At 46.0% G+C, this 24,657-nt stretch overlaps 1 protein-coding gene across 7 annotated transcripts in view; it reads right to left on the bottom strand.

Annotated features, from left to right (window-relative positions):
* Positions 1-24,657, bottom strand: part of camta1a (calmodulin binding transcription activator 1a) — an 810,948-nt gene that overhangs the window by 53,952 nt on the left and 732,339 nt on the right. For 6 of the 7 annotated variants that reach the window (XM_055659354.1, XM_055659356.1, XM_055659355.1 and 3 more), the window contains 2 exons: positions 20,503-20,629; positions 16,909-17,043 (listed from right to left, as the gene is read on the bottom strand). In XM_055659354.1, the coding sequence (XP_055515329.1) occupies positions 16,909-17,043; positions 20,503-20,629 (262 nt within the window). Of the gene's footprint in view, positions 1-8,122; positions 8,342-16,908; positions 17,044-20,502; positions 20,630-24,657 lie in introns of those variants that run through there. The other variant, XM_055659360.1, reaches the window with a different exon arrangement.

The following is a 24,657-nucleotide window of genomic DNA, read 5'->3' as shown; positions in this document are numbered from 1 at the left end:
CACTAATTCAACAATTAGTGTATTCAATCAATACAAATTAAGACATCTGGACCTTGTAAAAGATGTTGTATAAATGTCAATCTGCATTATAGAGCGATTCACACCCCAGTCAAACATCTGGATGAGATAAAGATTTACAGTGCAGTCACAGTGCACCACCACCCACTACGAATTCCTCTCTGGATCAATGCTAAGTGGCATCAGATTGTGAGTGCTGTTACTGCTCTGCCCCCCTCCCCCTGATGGATACGTGCACACCAGGAAATGGTGCTTCTGCTGCACTCCACCCCATTGGCACAGCACCAGTGCGGGCTGGTGCCAGCTCTAATTGCCCAAGCCCAGGAGGTTTGATTGGGTTGATCCGCAGCAGTCACGTTCCTACACTCGTGCCAGAGCTGGTGAACATTTCCATTCTCCGCACCACTTTGCATGCATTGTACAATGACTGGAAGACTATCATAGAAACATAGAAAATAGGTGCAGGAGTAGGCCATCCGGGCCTTCGAGCCTGCGCCGCCATTCAATATGATCATGGCTGATCATCTAACTCAGTATCCCATACCTGCCTTCTCTCCTTACCCCCTGTTTCCCTTTAGCCACAAGGGCCACATTCAACTCCCTCTTAAATATAGCCAATCAACTGGCCTCAACTACCTTCTGCGGCAGAGAGTTCCTGGAGGCAATCCCTTTTAATTCCTTTAATTCCTGGAGACAATCTTGCCACAAAAAAATATCGGTAACGTATTCCATCAGAAGCCCCTTTTCCTCCCTTTGATGAAGAACCACCCAACGACTGCTGCTAAACCATACAACATTCTCCCCATCACACATTTAGACTGCAGTGTACTTCCTCCCAGCGAGAAAAAAAATATCGTAACGCAGGTGTTATATGGCAGTGGAGAAAGGATTTTTGATGGGGATTCTACCTCAATAGCAAGAATGTCCTTCCTCAAATTAGGGGACCAAAACTGCACACAATACTCCAGACTTGCTGAAGGAAAAATTATCAGTCTCAGTTGAAAAACTTTCACTATTCTTTGTGGGTGGCCAAGAAGGCTTTTGATACATTGGGCTTCATCAGTGCCAACAACTTTAATTCCCCTTCCCATACTGACCGTTCTGTGCTGGGCCTCCTCCATTGCCAGAGTATAAAGCCACATGCAAGTTGGGGGAAGAGCCGCTCGTATTACACTTGGGTAGCTTACAACCTAGCAGTATGAACGTTGATTTGCCAATCCCAACTTGTCCTGGCTTTTTCCTCACTTTGTCCATGGGTTGCCAGCTTGGATATATTCCCGAATGTGTCATTACACAACCAACTGCCCAGATCGATCCAATAGTCATTTTCCCTTTCGTGCCTTTGATGGTTTTAAAAAATGTATTAAGGGAAGTCCTCAAAGAAAATGAAAAATAATCATTTTTTTTCTCGTGCCGATACTTTTTCTCCCGGGTTTAGTTTCTGTCAGGTGTGTTCAGGTTAACCTGGAGAATTGAAGTGTTGGTCATACAAACAAGAGTATCTTGGAATCTCTGGAATCTGGGTCAATCTGATGAGCAAATGCACGTTCCAGAGAACTCAGGCTGGATAAAAGCAGCAAGGATGCACGAGAACAGTTTGGCCAAACAATAAATGTATAATTGTGATACACTGAGAAATGTCAAGGAGAGGATGAGGCTCGCTTAGCATGGGTTGATTTTTTTTAATGTGGAGCCGACAAGCTGTTGTTCTGCTTGTCTGCAGTGCAGTGCGCTGCAATGCTGATAATGTCATAGTCTCTCCTCTGTTTACCAGAACTCACTGCAGAGCATTTAACTAACTTGACATCATTATATTAACTCAGCATGTACTTATATATATCTCGATGCTCGAATCGAAATGCATGGTGCAAACACAAAAGGACAATGAATGAATTACAGCCTGAAATCCAATCTAGGCACTTGGAACAGTTTACATTTTAATGAACTGTGATCACCAAGTTACAGAATGAAGCCTAATTAAGATTTGATTTACAGGATTATCTTCATTAATGGATTGAAATCATTTTCATATATTTGCAATTCTACAATATAAACCATTTGCAATTCCAATTAGATACCAACTCTCTCTTGGGTAAATGTTATTCAATGCATACAATGTCCAAACACTTCAATTACAATCCAGCCAGTAATACACACCTTGATATCTACCATTCTGTGATTTGCCCTTGCACCAAGTGATTTATAAAGAAGATTTTGTGCAATGAAATATCAGTCACATTACCCCAAGTAATTATAGGTGGAAGGTGTTTCAATTTGACAGTGAGACTGGAGTTTGAGTTTCTCAGAGAGCTGAAGGTGGTCTCCTTTGTTAACATTTCTTGTACAGTTTTTATTCTGTTTATTGTAATAATTCATCATCAGTTGTATCTCCAGATGACATTAAGGATGCCATTAAGCTGGAAAGTGCACGGAAAAGATTCACATGGATGTTACCGGGACAGGAAGGCTTGGATCGTCAGGGATCTTGTTTACTGGACTGTCGGAGGTCAATGGGACCCAATACAGAAATATAACATTATAAAGGGTGCAGATAAGGTGGATGGTCACAGTTTTTTTCCCCCATTGTAAAACTAGAAAGCACAAATTAAAAAGGACTAAAAGGGACTGCGAGAACGTTTCCATGTCGCGGGGTGAAGCCTGTATGGTCGTAAGTAGTCGCCCAAAGAGTCGTACCTTGTTCTGGTCACCGCTGGGTTTTCAACATATTGAAAAGTTTCGGCGATCTGTAACGACCTATGACGGGTGCCAGCAGCTGCCAAAAAAGTCGCGTAAGTGGGACAGGCCCATCAGTCTATCTCCCTGACCGTGCAACCTTATACTGGAAGCTTCAATAAGTGTGACCACTTAAATGAACTTGTTTCAGATATACATATAGTTAATGTAACAGTTAATTCCTATAAATGCAAAAAACATTTGTTTGGGTGAGCACCACAAACACAGACAGTGCACACCGCTACATTTCATCTATATTATTGCTACTCCTGCGTACCTTCTCTTTAGTTACTCTTTTTCACCATATAAATGACTGTCTGTCCTGGTCACAAGTTTTCTTCCTTTTGTTTCCCCGCACACTTTCTCCCTCTCACTCCCACTGTTCCAATATATTTTCATTCTCTCTCACGAGGCTACGAACTGCTCTTCCCTGCCCTTCCCTCAGGCTAGGGAAGAGCAGCTGGTTCTAGAGCTCTTCAAATTCCTAGAAGGACCTTAATACGGTGGTGACCTCCATGCTGCGGTTTTTAATTGCAAAATTATTTTGGTTCATAATTGGAGACAGGTTGGGTAAAGATTAAGAGGTTAAGTAGAGATGCTGTAAATTTACAAGGGGACAATTAAAAAAAACAGAGGAGCTACTAATCAGGGAACAAAAGCTATATTCATTGACAAAAAGTTTTCGGAGAGGAGATGAAGAAAACGTGCATGTTTGTATTCAGTTGGTTATAAAGTTTGAGAGTGTACTGTCTAAAAAGATGCTGGATGAGGATTGTGTACAGAAACTCGTCATTTATAAAGGAGAGGGCCAGAGGCACGGTGAAGATGAGTGGGTGTAATTCATTATTTATTTTGAGGATCTGTCATGGGCATTAGTGACATTGGTTACTTGTATCTCAAGATGCCCAGTTTGTGAAGTCACGGGGAACTGTGCAACCTGGCGTCAACTCAAGACGTTGTGTGGTTTAGTTGTCGGCACCAAGTGAATGTGTGTAAAGTGTTCCTGACCTATTAAGGCACGTGATAACATTACGTCCCTCTAACCACACCATAGGCTGCTTTTACAATGAAGTTGTCTTTGGGCCCAAACCTGAACTTTAAAACTGGTATGTAGTCTCGAGAACTCTATGGAGATGGGAGTTGAATATCTTTGAAGTGCAATTACTGACGTAATGCAAAGGTTGCTGTGCCAATGTTGTGCTCTGCAGCATGAGATCAGCAGCAACGATCTGATCATAAGTGTCAGTGGCAATGGTTGAAGGGCCGTATGCTCGTGTCTCACGAATCTCACCCTCAGAGTCAAGGCAAGTGTGCCGTCACTGATAGAGTCTGGTATCTACGCAAGAGGTTCTGTGGTTGAAGTGCGTCAAGTGAATGTATGCAAGGTTTTTCTTATCTCATTGGTTGCATGTGATAAAATGGTGTCCCTCTAACCGCACCCATGGCTGCCACTGCAGCCTGCTACAGGGAAGCAGTCTTTGGAGCCAAACCCCAACTAGCATTTCACTTTCAAGCAGGTAAGGAGGATGGAGAATGGAGGGAGGTTGGGGTATTATCACCAGGGCGGTAGAGTTGCTGCCTTACAGCGCCAGAGATCTGGGTTCAATCCCGACTGTGGGTGCTGTCTGTATGGAGTTTGTACGTTCTCCCCGTGACCTGTGTGGGTTTTCACCAAGATCTTTGGTTTCCTCCCACGCTCCAAAGATGTACAGGTTTGTCGGTTAATTGGCTTGGTGTAAGTGTAAAATTGTCCCTCGTGTGTGTAGGATAGTGCTAGTGTAGGGGGGTCACTGGTCGGCACGGACTCGGTGGGCCGAAGGGCCTGTTTCCATGCTGTACCTCCAAACTAAACTAAAAGTACATTTCAAATAGTATATGAAAAATAAAGCAGGGAGAAACTGTGCTGAGGAAGATTTTTGTGCTGAGGAAAATGCCACCGATTTAACAATTACATTTTGTCTGCCAATGTTCCAGACCTGAAGGAGAACATGACACATTCCAATGGCAAGTAAGAAAAGAATGATCCAAACACATCGCACTCTCTTGTTCCTCTTTGTTGCTTTCAGTGCTTAGTTGCCAGGTCTGTTGTTAAGCAACGTAATGCAGGGTTGAATTTCTTTAAAACATATTTAAGACTCCCTTCATTCATTACCAAGCTGACAGGTTACAGCTGCCCTGCCCAAAACAAGAATGTTGAACTTTTGAGAGGAAAGACAATAAGAAAGTTACTTGGGCCATTAGAAGTATTGGATACCAAAGACTTGACCAGTAGGAGAAAAGGTGAGAATTGAAGGATCTGTTGATCAAAATTGTGAGTGAATGGGGATCGAGAATTGATACACTGAAACGCAATGCTTTTATTCACAATATCTAAACACAAGATGGCAGCAGGGAAACAGATGGCACAGGAAAGCGAGGGTTGGGATTTAACCTCCCGTGCACTTGGGGGCGCCCCACCTTTAGTTGGAAACATGTGATGCCCGTCCACAGCTCCCACCTGTCATTCATTCACCTGTGGGTGTTTGAAGGGACATGTGCAAGGGAGCTTCACTCTCTGCCTCGCCCATGCTGTACCACCCCTGGGGATATCTGTCCGCAACTACAGAAGGAACTTCCACACAGAACCAGTGAACGTGTCCAGCGATTTTGGGCTCACTCCCAGATTTCCATCATCCACAGTATTTTTATTTTAAATACTGAAGAGATGGAATTAAATACAATGATGGTACGGGGTGTAGAAACACCAATGTTAAACAACTCGGCCCAATGTTCTGTTTCTGTCACATTCTCTGTAATTCATTGGAAACCAAGTTGTATCATGGTTATATGTGTTTTAAATAGTTTATATATAAAGACCTACTGCTATTTACTATTCTGGACTTTGTCCCTGATAAATGATGTTCCAGTCTGTGTTCTAAAAAGGGTAGAATTAAGGACTTTAGTTGGACGCAAAAAGCTGGAGTAACTCAGCGGGTCAGACAGCATCTCTGGAGAAAAGGAATAGGAGATGTTTCGGATCGAAACCCTTCTTCAGAAGAAGCTTTTCTCCAGAGATGCTGTCTGACCCACTGAGCTACTCCAGCTTTTCTTCAGAAGGGTCTCGACCCGAAACGTCACCTATTCCTTTTCTCCAGAGATGCTGTCTGACCTGCTGAATTACTCCAGCATTTTGTGTCTACCTTTGGTTTAAACCAGCAACTGCAGTTCCTTCCTACAGAGTTTAGGACTTGTTTGTTGTCAGGATACTGGGGGATGAGAGTCACCAGGTGGATACCATGCGTTGTATTCTCACCGCACACACAATTTAAGGGCCAGTCCCACTGCGGTGACCTAATTGGCTAGTTTAGAAGAGTTTGCCCTCGATTCATACTCACAGCATGGTTGACACGAGGTCCTAGGAGGTCTTTGTAACTCTCCTTCATGCTCGGGATTAGTCCCTGCGTACTCGTGGCCTCAGCTAGGTTGCAGCAGTTTTTACAACATGCTGAAAAATGCCCGCGAGGATAAAAAGGTCGCCATGGAAATAAATCGCTATTTTTTCACTTGTAGGTTTAGTCGAGGTAGGTCGTAATGTTATCGCAGGTAATCGAAGGCAATCGAAGGTAAAGCTCGTTGAGAAAAAAAAGGTAAGTAAACCCACCGGTAATGTTAAATGCCGCTAAACTTTATTAAAAGTTGTCTGGTTTCTTGAAAGTGTCTCCACTCCTTCTCCCCACCTTCTCTCCCCACCTTCTCTCCCCAACCCCCCCCCCCTCCCCCTCCACGCTCTCTAAAGGACCTACCGTAACTGTGCCAGCCGTCTTTTACCTTCCTGTTCATCACAGGTGTGAATTTCAGACAGCGTTCCCCTGCTTTCCCTGGTCCCCGCATTTGCGATGTGTGTGTGTGTGTGTGTGTTTGTGCAGACGGCCGACCCGGCTCGCAGTTTCATCGCTGACGGTCGATCCAGCTCGAGGTATTTCAGGCGAGTGCTCTCGAGCTTGAAGGTCGAAGACAGTCGCTGAAAAGTCGTGTAAGTGGGACAGGCCCTTTACTGTGGCACTTATGCATCCAAAACTGAAGTCAGTAAACAACTTCCCTGGCAAAGACAGGAATGTAGTTTAGGCAACTGAATCATTCTACCACAACCAGCGAGCAGTGCTGAACAACTATCTACCTCTTTGATGACCCACGGACTATCCGTGATCGGACTTTGTTGGCTTTTCCTTGCACTAAGCGTTATTCCCTATGGCTCGATTGTAATCATGGATTGTCTTTCTGCTGACTGGTTAGCATAAAACAAAAGCTTTTCACTGTATCTCGGTACACGTGACAATAAACTAAACTGAACTGAAAAAACTGATCCCACAAAGATCCTGCCTCAAACAGGAAATCTGGGCAATTCAGTATCAAACATACTAGAGTACAGATTATCACTTCACAAGTGATGGAATAAGGATGTCTTAAATTTTTATTGTGCATTATACAATCTCTGGGTGAGCCAAAGCACTTCACATGTCGTGAAGTATTCACCTGAAGGAGGTCGCTCATTTTCATAAATACTGGAAGTATGAAAATCACTCTATGCTCAGCAATAATGGAAAAACTGTACTCATATTGTGAGTTTTATAGCTTGAGAAACAAACACTAGAAGAACTGCTTCCTAAAGTAATCCTATGGGAATTGTTCTACCTACCTGCAAGGGCAGATGAAGACCAGGTTCATAGCCTCATCTAAAAGGCACCAGGCAACACAGCCTACCCTCAGTCCCGCACTGGACTGTCTGCTGAGATTTCTGTGCTCATGTTTAGCCAGGGCTCTTTTTCCAAACACTTTCAACAACTCGGTTTTGATGTTCCCTTTGCAAGCCTACACAACGCCAGTGCTTTAAAACAATACTTTTGGAACAAAGACTCCAAATGATTACAATGTTTACTTCAGGTCCCACAACAGAAATACGCTTCGGTACTTGTGAGTGGAATCTACCAGCGGAATTATTTGTAGCAATCCATTAAAAAAAAAATCTTTGTAAGAAAATATCTTTTTTCAGCTTTTCACATCTTCCAAAGGACAATTACTAAATGCATTCTTGCTCCACGCTGGTTGTTATTGTGGCACCTGACTCCTTGCAGGGTCCCTCGAAGGAAGATTTAAACGGAAACAACAAACTGGTTAAGAAAAATAACTTAAGACAAAGAGCGCCAGGCAGGTTTGCTGAATGAAATGATCACCCAGTAAACGAGAAGCAATTCCCACTCGCTGCCCCCCTCTCCCTCCCTCCCTCCCTCCCTCACACAAACACAAGCACTTCCCAGACAATAACACACACAAGTGAGAGAAAACACACACACAAATAAACACACGGGCACGCACAGATGGAGGATTTCAATACCTTGCAGTTCGCCTGCCATTGAGATCTCTCTGCCTTGCAATCTCACGCTCAGGACATGAAGTCTCCCGAGTCTCCTTTTACCCCTTTTTGTTTAAAGAGCCAGCAGTTATTGCCTCACAGGCAGGAGCCCGTGCCCTCTCTCCGCGAACTCACACGTGTTGGAGGTAAACAGTTGTCCCACTTTGCGTACGCCAGATCTTGAGCTCCCCCCCCTCCCTCCTTCCTCTTGCAAAAGTCCTGCCAATTTGCTAAAAATCGGCCCCCGTTCATTTGACACTCCACCCCCCACTCCCTTTTCCCCTCTCACTCCCTCTCAATCCCAAAGGGGTCTAAAGATTCCCAGAGAATAACAGGCTTGACTGACTGCAGGGCGATAAGAACACGCCCTTGCTCCCCCCCCCTTGCTAGCGATCATTTGACAGGTGGAGTTTTTACAAGGAGCCCCTACACAAATCCAGGCTCTCTCTCTCTCTCTCTCTTTTTTTTCTTCTTCTTTTGTCCTCTCCTGTACCTGCAATGCCGCAGAATGATCATCCCTGCATTATGACAAATCAAGGCAGGCGGCTATACTATTACTACATCACACACACACACACACACACTTACACACACTGACTGCGAGGGATTAAAATAGGCACATGGGCTGGATGTAACCGCAGGCTGGGTACAGGGTGCGTGTCAAGATAAGAGCTTGCTGCTCACACTGCACCACTCGCTCAGCTCAGCTCAGCTCTCCTCTCCCTCCCTCCCTCCCTCCCTCATCGCCACTGGGACCCGGTACTAGCAGCCGAACCCTTGTAAAGGATTTGTGAGAGGATGGGAGTTGCAACCAGGGCTATCTATTCCAGCAACGCCGGCCGACAAGGCTGTGTGTCCTTTCGACGGGAACTTTCACCGAACACACTGGGCTTTCAAACAGAGCAAAACGCCCGACTGGATTTGCTCAAAGAAAGTTTGAACGGAACCACGGAGGATGACACTGGAACCGCCGCGCAGAAGTTTGCAAAAAAAAGTTGTTGTTGGGTTTTAAGGCGCAGCTCGGGGGAAGGGAGAGGTAACAGGGAGGTCCATGCTGCTTACAGCCCGTGAAACCAAAGACAACTTCGGGAGACATTGAATGAAGAAGTGCAAGAGGCCGTTTGGCCCTTCGCGTCTCTGCTGGTTATTTCCCAAAGTTATTCAATTGATCCCACCCCTTATGGAGCAAGGTGAATGGACGGGGTGGGGAGGGGGAGGTGGGGACAGTGGGGTAGTGATATGGTGGAGGAGGGTTAGGGGGCTGTGGGATGGAGGGAATGGAGTGGGGGGGGGGAGTGGTGAAGGTGAGAAGGGGTAAATGGGGGGGGGGGCAGTGAGGGGGAGAGGGGGGGGGCAGTGGGGGGGGGGCGGCGGTGGGGATGTGTGAGAGCAGTGGGGAGGGGTAGAGGGGGGCAGTGGGGTGCACGGTGGAGAGGGTTCGGAGGGTAGCAGGGTGGGAGAGGGTTGGCAGGAACATGTCACGAGTATGCCTGCACCCACTGCCTTTGTTACAGAGTCATAAAGCAACAGAACCTTCGGCCCTACTCCTATATACCAACCAAAATGGCCCATGTAAGCCAGTCCCATTTTCCTGCGTTCGGCCCATATCCCTCTAAACTGTCCTATCCACGTATCTGTCCAAATGTCTTTTAAATGTTATTACAGAATCTGCCTCAACTACCTCCTCTGGCAGATCATTCCATATACCCATCACCCTTTGTGTGAACAAGTTGCCCCTCAGGTTCCTCTTAAATCTTTCCCCTCTCCCCTCAAACCTGTGCCCCCTAGTTCATGATTCCTTAATCCTACAAAAAAAACTGTGTGTATTCACCCAGATATCCTGCTCATGAGCGCCCTTTATGTGGTGACTATTCACATACCTTGGGTACATAAGCAAAGAATTTCACTGTGATTTCTCATGTGACATTAAAGTATTAATTCATTCATTCGTTAATTTATCTTATACATCTCTTTAAGACCAACCCTCAGCCTCCTATGTTCCAAGAGATAAAGTCCTATCCTGCCCAACTGCTCCCCAAAATCTCAGTCACTTGAGTCCTGGTAACGTCTTCATGAATCTTTTCTGCGCACTTTCCAGCTTAACGATATCTTTCCCCTGGTTGACAAAAACTGAACACTGTACAGCCTTACCAACATTGTGTGCAACTGCAGCATAACATCTCAACTTGTGTACTCAATGCACTTACTGATGAAGGCCAGCGTCTCAAACGTTATCTTGCAGCACCCTGTGCACTTATCTACTTTCAGAGAAGTATGTCCTTGTACTCCGAGGTGGCTCTGTTCTCCAACATTGCCCAGAGCCCAACTGTTCAGTGTGAAGATTTGCCTCAGGCAATGGCAGCTGAGGAATTAGATGGAATGATCTTTCAGGTCTAATGCCCTTGGTCAGTAAGGATGCAGGCTTAAAACTGTCAAAAGAAGCAGTATTAAAGGAGCATAGAAATGCAGTAGGGCTCTCGTCAATGTATTCTCTCCACACCGTCTTTCACAAAGACCTGCTCTTCCAGCAAAGTGGATTGAGTATGGAGGAAATGATGAGTAGTTATTGAGGAGTGTTTAAGGAGTGTGTACAAGGGTTGAGAGACGTTGAGGATTAAGGGCAGGCAAAAGTTGCAAAAAGCCTGAGTATGAATGAAGAAGGGCCTCGTCCCGAGACGTCACCCATTCCTTCTCTCCAGAGATGCTGCCTGTCCCGCTGAGCAACTCCAGCAGTGTAACTCTACGACTGAAGGTGATTTGTTTTAAGGTGCCACTTAGGGTATAGACAATGAAGATTTCAATGAGTTGAAGCTTGGAGAGAGCCTGGAGTGCAGGAACTCAAATAAATCCAGGAAATCGCATTCCCATTCAAAACATTCACATCTCTTTGCATTCAACTTTAATGCAATGTCGCACACACAGAGTGTTGGAGGGATGTGGTCCTGCAGTGAGTCACATCTATGATTCTTCACCTACCAGCCTCAGCCACAGTCTGCAGATGCTGGATAGAGAATGGTGTAGAGAATTAGGCAGAAAGGTGCAGTCAAGGAAGTTGAACAGCCAGGATTAACTGAACAGGAAATAAGGTTTTGAAGGGCCTTAAACTCTGCTTAAACTCCTCTGGTTCTGCACTCCTCATATTAGGGAGACAAGTTCTGTGTCACTGTTATGATTTGGAACTAATGCTAATATCGATACTTCTTCAACAAAGTTAAAACAAAGATTTAAACTAATAAAGCATCTTTCATTATCTCACAACATCCCAAAATGCCATACAGCCAACGAGCTTCAATACTGTGATTCAAGAAACCCTGGTCTGTGGTGATCCATCCTTCCTGTACACGTCTGAGTCGTGGAGTACCTACAGCCGGCGTTTCCAGACACTGGAGAAATTCCACCAGTATTTCCTCCACAAAATCCTCCAAATGCACTGACATGGCAAGTGAGCCACTGAGGTTATCTTTTCCCAGGCTCATAACCTCAGCATCAATATGATTAATGCCATAGAGGGCTGCCCAAAGACATTTTTTGTCAGGACTTTGTTAATGAAAATAGCTTGACTGTTTTCTGACAGAATTTAGGGATTTTTGGCCGCATACAGATGGTTTCTTAATTGGACAGGCTAGATGCAGGAAGGATTGGAGGATTAGGGAAGTCCAGGACAATAGAAGAAAAGCAGATAAGGGGGAAATCCTTTAGTACAGAGATGAGAAAAACATAGTGGTGAATCTCTGGAATCTCTGCCAAGAGGGTAGTTGAGGCCCTGATATAGGCTATGTTTAAGAAGTTAGACTGGCAGGTGGCTGGAAAATCGAAGGTACACAAAAAAAGCTGGAGAAACTCAGTTGGTGATCAGCCATGATCATCTGAATGGCGGTGAGGCTCGAAGGGCCGAAAGGCAACGTTTCGGGCCGAAATGTTTTGGGATTTTCAATCTGGCCGTCCAAATACCTTTTCCCACTTTGCTCCATGTAAATAGCTGCTGCACCCGCTGTTTTCTCCAGCTTTTTTGTGTATTACATATGCACCCTGTTCTGAGATCCTGAAGGATAAGACACTTAAACACAATAGAAGAAAAACCCATTAAAGATGTTCTCACAGCTTCGACTTGAGAAACCGTATATCTTTCATAAGCTCCCTACCAGATCCCTGCAGGCAGTGTTTAAGAATGAACTGCAGGTGCCGGGAAAAATCGAAGGTACACAGTGGAGAAACTCGGCGAGCGGCATCTCTGAGAAGGGTCTCGAAACCCTTGGGTTTCGCCCGAAACCCGTTGCCTTTTCCCTTCGCTCCATAGATGTTGCTGCACCCGCTGAGTTTCTCCAGCTTTTTTGTGTACCTGGTATAGGCACCCTGTTCTGAGATCCATCACTTAAAGACACTCCCAGCAGGGCAGGGAAACTCATTAAAGATGTTCTCACAGCTTCTTTGAGAAACCGTATAACTTCACTGCTCCCTGGTTTATTTGACGTCTGCGTTACACAATATAAGTATATAATGGAAAAACAACAAGGACAGACCATTTGGCCCCTTGCTCAACCACTCAATAAGATCACGACTAATCTTTTACCTGGGTCACCTTCCGGCGTTAATTCTGTATCTCCTAGCTCTCTTTATATCTAAGAATGTACCAACTGTTGAGTGGTAAGGATTCTCTGACCTGTGGCTCAACTTATTTTCAGACATCGCATGCAACGTATCATCCTCCAACATTTTTTCCACCTCCAACGTGATCCCACTAATTGTCACATCTTCCCGTCTCCGCCCCTTTCCGCTTCCCACAGGGGCCGTTCCCTCCGCAACTCCCTGGTGAACTCATCCCTTCCTACCCAAACCACCCCCTGCTGCAGGAGATGCCACAGCTGTCCCTAGACCTCCTCGCTTGACTCTGTCCAGGGACCCCGACAGTCCTTTCAGGTTTGGCAGAGGTTCACTTGCACCTCCTCCAACCTCATCTACTGTATCTGCTGTTCCAGGCGTGGACTCCAACGTGCCACCTCTGTCTGCAACCTTTTGAGGGGGAACCCGGCTTTGAACAAAGGGCGCAGGCTGTCTGTACGGAGTTTGCACGACCTGCGTGGGTTTTCTGCGAGATCTTCGGTTTCCTCCCACACTTCAAAGACGTACACGGTTTGTAGGTTAAATGGCTTGGTCTAAATGTAAATTGTCCCTAGTGTGGGTGGGGTAAGTGTTAGTGTGCGGGAATCGCTGGTCAGTGCGGACTCGGTGAGCCAAAGGGCCTGTTTCCGGCCTGTACCCCTGAACTAAACTAAACTAAAGGAACTGAACCGCAGCGAGAATCAGGTTCTTCAGGAGAGAGGAATTCTGCTATGAACAGAAACAGGGGAAAAAATAACTCTCAATAGAACCGAGCTCCAAAATATTACCAGTTCAAATAAACAAAGGAAAGAGTGACGTGGTTTGTTTTCCTGCATGGATGGAAAAAAAAAATCAATGGTGGCTCAATAGCAGAAAAATGTTCATCTGCTCCGCCTGTCTAAGAGCTTCTATTTTGAAGTGGGAGATAACACAATGAAACCTCTCACACAGCTGGAGCTGAGGAAATTGTGGCACAAAGGCAGCTGTCCTCTAGGCTGAGCTGCATTCTCCTTTGTTCCAATAGCCTTGGTGCTGCAGTGACGAACGGGGCTTGGGATGGCCATGGATGTCACCGGCTCCCTGGATCGACACCGGTCGCAGAGAGACCTTCGTGTTGCACAGACATTTGTGTCGATGGCTTTCTCATTCACCCGGGCACGCGTGGACGGCTGGTCAGGCTTTTTTTGTTTACTTAATTAAATGAGAGGGAAAGGAAGCATCGCAAGTGGGGAGGATGGGTTGTAAGTAACGAGCAGGAGGACAAAGGACAGAGAGATGAGGCGGATCGGGAATAAAGGGTGCAGGAGAGAGAGAGAGAGAGAGAGAGCGTGAGAGAGAGAGAGAGGGAGAGAGAGAGAGAGATCAGGTGAAAGAAACAAAGAAATGTAAGGGAGAGAGGGAGGGAGGGAGAGAGGAAGAAACAGAGAAAGAAAGAGGGAGGGAGAGAACAGGTGAAAGAAAAACAGGGATGCAAGAGAGATAGGGGAAGGGGAGGAGAGAGAGAAAGAGGGAGGGAGAGAGAGAGAGAGAGAATAAACTGAGTAAGCAAAACATAGAGAAAGCAGAAACCAAGAGGAGGGGGAGACTTGGCTGCAGATGAATACACGAGAAGAATGGGGAGAGATGGGTGAGAGTGCAGGAAGGGGTCTGTGGTGAGGATGGGGTTGGGCTGCAGTGTGGCTGGTAGCACAGAGATCAGGCGTGTGCTGGGGGTGAGTCAGGAAGTAGAGGACAGTTGGGGGTGGGTCTGCAATTAGCATCTGGTCGACTCTGCTGCTTGTTTTGTGACACACATTGACATACTGAATACCAATTGATAACATCTCAAGGCTTGTACAGTTTGTGTCCTTTTAAAGTCTCCTCTCATTCCTGAAGTTAAAACCACACGGTTTAACAAGGATTTAATGATGTGCAATAGAAGTACAAGAAATTCTAACTGAGGAAAAGCTGAGCAGGTCGAGTGAGTCTCTTAGGAAAAAGGAAGGCTGACCTGTCTTATCAATGACATACTTCACTGACATTCGGCAATAGGCGTCTCCCCACCATTAAAGTACTAATTTTATACACCATGAGACATGCCCCCACCAGTACAGTACACATTTTATACAGCATGGAACCTGTCCCCACCAGTGTTGTACCCACTATATACACCATGGTTCTTGTCTCCAGCATTACTGCATCATTTTATACAGCATGAAATCTGTCCCCACCAGTGAAGTATCCATTTGAGACCAGCTCCTGCCAGTACAGTACCCATTTTACAGATCTAACCTGCCCCCACTATTAAAGTGCCTATTTTATACAGCTTTAGACCTGTCCCCACCATTACAGTACCATTTTATCCACCATGAAACCTGCCCCCATCAGCACTACACCCATTTTGTATAGTATGTCCCCTCCATTACAGTACAATTGTATAGAGTGTGAAACCTGTCCCCACCAATACTATCCCTATTTTATACAGCCACACTGTACAGGTGAATCGTTCAAAACTGATTGTAAGCAGGAACATAATGAAATATCAAAAAGAAATCAGAAAGGGAATGATCATTTTGATGGGTCTGTATTAAAAGCCCTACAATAGTCAGAGGGAATTTGAGGAGATATGTAGGAACGTTGCAGATAACTGTAACATAAGGATAGTATAAGTGGGAGATTTCAACTTGCTTAACATTGATTGCATCTCCTTAAAGGGCTTGGATGGGATGGGATTTGTTCAAGCTTCTTCATGCAAATATATAGAGGAGCCTACAGCAGAGGGCAAACACTGGCCCTTCTCTAAAGGATCGAGGTAGGGTAAGTGACTGAAGTGGCAATGCGGATGCACTTTGGGACCAGTAATCACAATTCTATTAGTTTTAAAGTAGTTATGGAGAAGGAACGCACTGGTTCATAAAGTCCTAAAGTGGGGCATGGCCAATTTGGGAGGTATTATAATAGGTAGGGATTTACAGAGGTTGGTCGGGGATGTCTGGCAAGTGGTGGGCTTTCAAAAGTGAGATATCACGAGCACATGAACAGCATATTCCTCTTTGGGTAAAGAGCGAGGCTGATATGTTTTAAGGGAGCCTGGTTGATGAGGGATGTTGAGGCTCTGGTCTTGAAAAAAGGAGGAGGCAGTTGCCAGTTGCAGGCATAGAAACATAGAAAATAGGTGCAGGAGGAGGCCATTCGGCCCTTTGAGCCATTCATTGCGATCATGGCTAATCGCAATGAATCCTCATCCAGGCAGATGATGTGTATCCTGCAGCAAATGTAAGAAGTGTAGCAACAAACTTGAGAAGGCAATCAGCAGGGCAAGACGAGGACATGAAATGGATCTTGCCGGCAGGATAATGGAAAACCCGAAGAGATTCTACAGATATATTAAGTGAAAGGGTGGCTTGGGACGGACTAGGTCCCCTTGAAGGTCAGCATGGACATCTTTGTGTAGAGCCACAAGAGATGGGGGCCGATATTAAATGAATATTTCACATCTGCTTTCACTGAGGAAAAGATGACAGAAGCTACGAAATTGAGGCATAAAAGTTGTGATGTCTTGGACCAAATACGAATCACCAAAGAGAAGGTATTGTTTTTAGAGGTCAATAAGATGAATACGTTCCTAGGTCCTGACCAAGTACATCCTAAGACCTTGTGGGAAGTGAAGGAAGAAATTGCAGAGGCCCTTGTAGAGATATTTACATCATCTTTAGCATGGGTAGTGTGGCTTAATTACTTCTATCCAATGGCTCTGATGTCCACCATCATGAGGTGCTTTGAGGAAGCATGTTAACTCCAACATCCCACATAGCCTTGCCACCCAACGCAACAGGTCCACGGCAGACGCCATCTCCCTGGCCCAGCGCAATAATTACTGAGCTTACCTTGTCTTCTCTTGAACATTGCTGAGTTTTTTTTACATAAAACCCCGCACATTTACAACTTCAACAAACATCACTGGAAATCTTTAGGGTGAAAACATGTGCCAAGTGAGTACAGGTCAATCAATAAATCCGAGTCAAACTCAGAACATTCAGCAACTCCATGACATTTGCCTTATTCAATCTATTCAATCAAAGCTAACAATGCAAATGTAGAAGCATCTAATCACCACGATGTCAACCTCATTGCCACAGTGTTCCTCTGCGTTAAGACAAACAGGCCAGGTTGTGAATGAAAGTACGTACCGTCTAATGACAGCCAGTCGTGCTGGGACGTGGGAAGGGTTGGCATGGCCCGGGCTTTGTACTCAAAGACGACCGAGTTCGAGATGATTTGACTATTGAAGGCAACCTGTAGAGTCACAAGGCCTGTGTCGTGGGCTGGATAGGAACAAGAATGTGAGATAGTTTGTTATTGCATCTCCTGGCAATTGTTGTCCAATATTAACCACGGACACTTTGTAAAAAAATGAACAATCACAGTTTGAGCACAGTGCTCCTACATTCCCCACAACATTAGCTCCTGATCTCCTGAGCCAAGTGGAGTATGAAGTACAAGATACAAGATACAAGATAAATGTAATTGTCACGTGTGCCAGATGGCACAGTGAAATGAATTCCCATACAGCCATACAATAAAAATAAACAGGACTCAACACACTATAGAATTCAACACAAAACATCCCCACACAGCAGAACCAAAGTTTCCCACTGTGTGGGAAGGCACCAAAGTCAGTCTTCTTCCTCCAGTGGTGTTTAGTTTAGAGATACAGCGCGAAAACAGGCCCCATGGCCCACCGAATCCGCACCGACCAGTGATCCCCGCACTATCCTACCCTAGGGACAAGTTTTAAAAACATATATACCAAGCTAATTAACCTACAAACCTGTACGTCTTTGGAGTGTGGGAGGAGACCAAAGTTCTCGGAGAAAACCCACGCAGTCACGGGGAGAACGTGCAAACTCCATACAGACAGCACCCGTAGTCAGGATTGAACCCAGGCAGCAATTCTGCCACCGTGTTCCTCCGGTTTGCATGTGGCCTCACGCAGGCAATCGAGGAGGACCAGGACACACAGGTCAGTAGGGGAATGGGAAGGGGGTTACATGTGTTCGTAAACAGTGGATCCCGCAGGTCTTGGTGGGCCAAGCAAATGATGGCTGAGTTTATGCTTGGTGTTGCTAATGTACAGGAGGCCACGTCATGAACACCGGATGCAGTAGATGGGGTACACTTGAACCTCTGTCTCAACCTGAAGGACTGCTCGGGTCCCTGGATGGTTGCGAGGGAGGAGGTGTGGGGACATCTCCTATGGTTGTAGGGGAAAGTACCTGGGGTTTGGGTGGGACGGGAGGAGTGACCTGGAGAGGGGGTGGTTTGGTAGGACCAGTCACATCTTCCCATCTCCATCCCTGTTTGCATTCCCTAAAGACTGGTCCCTCCGCAACTCCTTGGTTCACCGATCCTGTCCCACCCAACCCACCCCTTCAACCACAACGTTTGTGACTTTAACCTCATCAACATTTTTTAGTTAAAACTCAATCAGATTCATCAGACAATGATCTCTTACACGTAATACCATGCTCACTACCCCGAACCAGCCCCTGTTTATCCAAATGCATATACGTCTTGTCATTCAGAATCCTCTCCAGTAACATGCCTGCCACACAATAGGCTTCCCTTACACCCACCTGCTTTGCCCTTCACTCTAACAAGATCAGTCTTGCCCTGAACTCATGTCATCACATTTTGTAAAAACATCCCACGTTCCAGACGTGGAGTTGCCTGCAAACAATCTACTCCAATCGACTTTAGCAAGTTCCAGTTTTTATACCGTCAAAGTCGGCCTTGCCCAAGTTTAGAACTTTAACTTGTGGACCCTCCCACACTATATCCATAACTATTTTAAAGATCATACAACAGTGGTGGCTGGTCTCAAAGACACTTGCCCTTCCCAATTTCCAAAGCGATCAAGCTTTGCCCTCTCCTTTGTCGTGCCCGCTACATACTGCCTGAGGAAACTTAACTGAACGCATTTGACAAATGTCATCATGTCTAAGCCCTTAGGATGATGACAGTCCTGGTCTATATTGGGAACGTTAAAATCCCCTTCAATGACAATCTTATTAGTCTCGTGGCTGCCTGCAATCTCCGAGCATATTTGTTATTCTAATTCCCGTTGACTACGGGTGCCCCGCTCCCTGCCATGGATGCCCTCCACCAAAAACGGTGTCTGAGACGGGCTGGGAAGATCATCAAAGACCCCTCACACCCCAACTATGGACTGTTTGCCCTCCTCCCATCAGGGAGGCGGTACAGGAGCCTCAGGTCACGTACTAGTAGGATGAGGAACAGCTTCTACAACAATACAATCACATTGCTGAACTCGGAGTCCCGCCGATAGATTTCTCTGGTCCCTCCGTCCCCATTGTTTAATTATTCTGTATTTCTTGATTATTCTGTATCTTCTCTCTTTCTATTTTTTTTTTTTTCTTTATGTACAACTACTACGGACTGACGCAAAACTGCATTTCGTTGTACTCATACTTGTATTTGTGCGATGACATTAAAGTTGAATTGAATTGAATTGAATTGAATTGGGGGCTCATAGTACACTCCCAACAAGTGATCAATCCACTTTTAACTCCTCAACTTCACCCTAATAGATTCACTGGTCAAACCATCATCTCCGACTGTTGTTGTGACATTCTCCTTAATCAATAAAGTACCACCCTCTCCTCTTTCACCCACACCTCTATCCCTCCCGTAGCGCAAGTACCCTGGAACATTAAGCTGCCAGTCCTGAGCCATATTTCTGTAACAGTAGCAACATCCCAGTCGTGGGTGCCTATCCATGCCCTGAGTTCATGCCTCTTACCGACCAGGCCTCTTGCATTAAAATAAATGCAATCCAATCCAGCAGTACTACCTCGCTCCCTGCCGTGAGCATGCCAATACTGTCCCCAAACCTTCTGTCACCACCTTCTGTGCCGACTTACAGCCTCAATCCTACATTGGATCCCACCCTCATGTTCATCTAGTTTAAACCCACCAAAGTAGCACTAGCAGATATGTCTTCCAGGATATTGGTTTCCCTCCAGTTCAGATGCAACCCATCCCTGTTGTAAAGGTCACCTCTGCCCCAGAGCAGATCGCAATGGTCCAGTATTAATTTTCTCATTGAATCTCATAGGATTCTCCTTCCCTTTACGTGCCATAGCTATCTCACATCCCCCAGGCTTTTGCCATCTCGATTTACCGATTGTGAGTAATCTTCTCCTACATCCCTAGACTCAAGAGATTCAATTGATTCCAGCTGCCTATATCGGTCATACACCTCGTTTATTTCCCTGACCAGATCCTCAATCTCCCTCAGCAACCAGAGTACTCTGATACTGTCTCTGACTGCTCTCTATCTCACTTAAAAAAAACTCCCATTTGCCCCTTTACCTGCAAACAACCTCTCCCCACCAATTTTTTGCAAGTTCCTGTCTAATGCCTTCAACATTTGTTTTACCCCACTAACTTGTGGACAGAGCCCCAACTTTTGTTACAACTATTTTAAAACTGATGGAATTATTGTCACTCGTCCCAAACTGCTCCCACGTTGATACTTGTCCCTTGCTGTGCCTTCCCAAGAGGAGGTCCAGTCTTTACAGGTCTCTAGTTGGGCCATCCACATACTATTTGAGTCATCTTTCCTGTACATATTTAATAAAGTCCGCCTCATCCAAGCCCTTTGCACAAAGGCAGTCACAGACAGTGTGAAGGAAGGGATGAGGGGAGAGGCGAAATCTCAAGAAGATAAGTTTAGAATGAATAGGTACGTTTGCACTTACCTGGGCAATAACATCTGAGAACACCAGGCTGGATAAGAGATGCAGGCACTGAAATCTGGTCAAATAGGCAACTGTAATTATTGCTGGCTTCCTGCCACGGCCCTGTGATCAGCACCTTCACTCCGCCCTGCAATTGGAATAACGATGAGATCCCACTGAACATATTCACACTTCTCTTCCCAATGCTCTCTCTTCCCAATCAGATTTTAACGTCCTAGATTTCTCCTCACACACTTTGCACACCATTCCCCTCCCTGCACCCGCTTCCTTCCCATCTACCCCCCTCCCCCTCCTCCCCAAGGAATAGAGAAAGATATAAAGTGCTGGAGTAACTCAGCGGGTCAGACAGCATCTCTGGAGAACATGGATAGGTGACCTTTCGGGTCGGAACCCCTCACTGGTAACTCCTCAGGGACTGCCAACAACCCACTGGTGCTTTGTCCAAATCCTCAGCCACCTCAGATGGACACAAAATGCTGGAGTAACTCAGCGGGACAGGCAGCATCTCTGGATAGAAGGAATGGGCGACATTTCGGGTCGAGACCTTTCTTCAGTCTGAAGAAGGGTCTAGACCCGAAACGTCGCCCCTTCCTTCTATCCAGAGCTGCTGCCTGTCCCGCTGAATTACTCCAGTATTTTGTGTCTAACTTTGGAGTAAAAACAGCGCCTGTAGTTCCTTCCGACATGTATTCAACCTCATTTGTATTATAGGAAAACTCAATTCCAGTTGTGTGTGGAGGATTGCATTTCACTGGCTGCAGAGGGACATGTTGGAGATTTTTCTATTCCTCTGTCTGGTGCCTTGCAGGATACAATCTAAGAGGGAGCTCAGCTGACTTTTGGTCCACCATGGTCAACTTCGAAATCCAAATACTCGATCCCATGGAGAAATCTCCACGGTTGACACCCGCTACATACAGACAAAATCTTTAAAACAAGCACACAGACATATCCCTATAGGCATGGATATACGGGCACGCACATGTACATACCAGTGGTTCCACACAAAGGCACTTAACGTCCCGTGCGTGTGTGTGCGTGTACTTATGCTGGAGACAGGGCCAGCGATCGAGCTGATGTCGCCTTGCTCCTCTGTGCAGGAGCTCCAAGCCCCAAAGGAACTGCAGATACTGGTTTAAACCGCACTTAGACACAAAAAGTTGGAATAAGTTGGCAGGTCAGGCAGCACCTCTGGAGAAAAGGAACAGGTGACAAAGGTCTCAACACGAAACGTCACCTATTCTCTTTCTCCAGGGATGCTGCTTGACCTGCTGAGTTACTCAAGCTTTTTGTACACATCCATGTCTACATGGTTCCCAGAATCTTTTATTTCACTGCAACTTCTGTCCTCACCTGTCTTACTGTCCCAGGATGTCAGTCATGTTTGGTTGACTTTAAAGATGGATTGAATATTAATATATTAATAGGAAAGAACTGCAGATGGTGGTTTAAATCAAAGATAGACATAAAATGCTGGAGTAACTCAGCGGGACAGGCAGCATCTCTGGAGAGAAGGAATGGGTGACATTTTGGGTCGAGCACCAGACCCGACAGTCCCCTCGAATATGGGACAATGACGGTCCTGTATGGGATAAACCAATTGAGCCCAATATACGGGATGTCCAGGCTAATACGGGATAGTTCAGATTCAGATTCAGATTCAATTTTAATTGTCATTGTCAGTGTACAGTGCAGAGACAACGAAATGCATTTAGCATCTCCCTTGAAGAGCGACATAGCAAACGATTTGAATAAATAATAATAAGTGTCCGGAGGGGGGGGTGGTGATTGGCAGTCACCGAGGTACGTTATTGAGTAGAGTGACAGCCGCCGGAAAGAAGCTGTTCCTCGACCTGCTGGTTCGGCAATGGAGAGACCTGTAGCGCCTCCCGGATGGTAGGAGGGTAAACAGTCCATGCAGTCCTTGGCGATGCTGAGCGCCCTCCGCAGACAGCGCTTGCTTTGGACAGACTCAATGGAGGGGAGCGTGGAACCGGTGATGCGTTGGGCAATTTTCACCACCCTCTGCAATGCCTTCCGGTCGGAGACAGAGCAGTTGCCATACCATACTGTGATGCAGTTGGTAAGGATGCTCTCGATGGTGCAGCGGTAGAAGTTCACCAGGATCTGAGGAGACAGATGGACCTTCTTCAGTCTCCTCAGGAAGAAGAGACGCTGATGAGCCTTCTTGATCTAGTTGGCAAACTTAGTCTGGGTGCAGGGTCTGCAGGGTCTGGGGGAAGGAGGTGGCCTGATAAAACCTGCAGGAACATGGACATGTGGACTTGGCCAACCCCAACCACTGGGGATCTGGAAGCTGGGGAGCAGGTGAAATGGAGCCAAAGTTATCAAGGGTGTTGGCAATCATAGAAGGGAAAGGAGGGTAAATGAGGAAGTGGGAGAATAGTTCATAATCGGCCAATCTCCACCATAAAAATATCCAATGGCCTGGCCTCCATCGCCGTCTGCGGCAATGAATAGCAACATCTGTGAGGTGAAAATGACAAACTGCTGGAGTAACTCGGCAAGTCAGTCAGCATCCCTGGAGAACATGGAAAGGTGTTGTTTCGGATCGGGACCCTGCTTCAGATTCCCAACATCTGTGGGATGTCAGAAGCAACTTGACCTGTCTGGGACATGGAATATTAAAAAGCAAACACCGGCTCCCTCTAGTGACACAGAATGAAATAGCAAAGATGTGACTTGAACAGTTTTAGACCCAGCAAGAATACTGTGTTCAATTCTGGCATTGCATTTTGTCAAACTCATTGGTGCCTTTGAGGGCGTGTAGAGATTTACTCTACCAAGCAGGGGACTGCTGGGGCTACCCTGCACAGAGAGAAGGGTTTTGACTGATTTAGTAAAGATACTCAATATTAGTTTAGTTTAGTTTAGAGATACAGTGCGAAAACAGGCCCTTTGGCCCACCGAGGCTGTACCGACCAGCGATCCCCACACATTAGCGCTATCCTACTACACACGCTAGGGACAATTTACATTTATACCAAGCTAATTAACTTGGTATAAGACAAACTCTGTGTCTTTAGAGTGTGGGAGGAAACCGAAGATCTCGGAGCAAACCCACATGGTCACAGGGAGAACGTGCAAACTCCGTACAGACAGCACCAGTAGTCAGGATTGAACCCGGGTCCCTGGTGCTGTAAGGCAGCAACTCTATCGCTGCACCACTGTGCCGCCCCTGTTGAGAAGGGCTTTGATGGAGAGATAATAGGCAATAGGTGCAGGAGTAGGCCATTCGGCCCTTTGAGCCAGCACCACCATTCAATGTGATCATGGCTGATCATCCCCAATCAGTACCCCGTTCCTGCCTTCTCCCCATATCCCCTGACTCCGCTATCTTTAAGAGCCTTATCTAGCTCTCTCTTGAAAGTATCTAAAGTATCCAGGCCTCCACCGCACTCTGAGGCAGAGAATTCCACTGTCTCACAACTCTCAGTGTGAAAAGGTGTTTCCTCATCTCCGTTCTAAATGGCTTACCCCTTATTCTTAAACGGTGGCCCCTGGTTCTGGACTCCCCCAACATCGGGAACATGTTTCTAGCGTGTCCAAACCCTTTATAATCTTAGATGTTTCAATACGATCCCCTCTTATCCTTCTAAATTCCAGAGTATACAAGCCCAGCCGCTTCATTCTCTCAGCATATGACAGTCCCGCCATCCCGGGAATTAAACTTGTAAACCTACGCTGCACTCCCTCAATAGCAAGAATGTCCTTCCTCAAATTAGGGGACCAAAACTGCACACAATACTCCAGGTGTGGTCTCACTAGGTCCCTGAACAACTGCAGATGGACCTCTTTGCTCCTATACTCAACTCCTCAATGCCATTCGCTTTCTTCACTGCCTGCTGTACCTGCATGCATGGTAGCAAAAACAGGAAGGCAGATTACTATCTAAATGGTGTAAAGAGGAGCTACAACGGGATCTAGGGGTCCTTGTTCATCAGTCAATGAAAGTAAGCATGCAGGTACAGCAGGCAGTGAAGAAAGCAAATGGCATGTTGGCCTTCAGAACCCTCACAGTTCACACTACCACCCAGCTTTGTGTCATCTGCAAATTTGCTAATGTTACTTTGAATCCCTTCATCTAAATCATTGAGGTATATTGTAAATAGCTGCGGTCCCAGCACCAAGCCT

The sequence above is a fragment of the Leucoraja erinacea genome, chromosome 30 (genome assembly GCF_028641065.1).
Source record: "Leucoraja erinacea ecotype New England chromosome 30, Leri_hhj_1, whole genome shotgun sequence".
Taxonomy (NCBI): domain Eukaryota; kingdom Metazoa; phylum Chordata; class Chondrichthyes; order Rajiformes; family Rajidae; genus Leucoraja; species Leucoraja erinaceus.
This window is presented reverse-complemented; position numbering and strand designations above follow the sequence as displayed.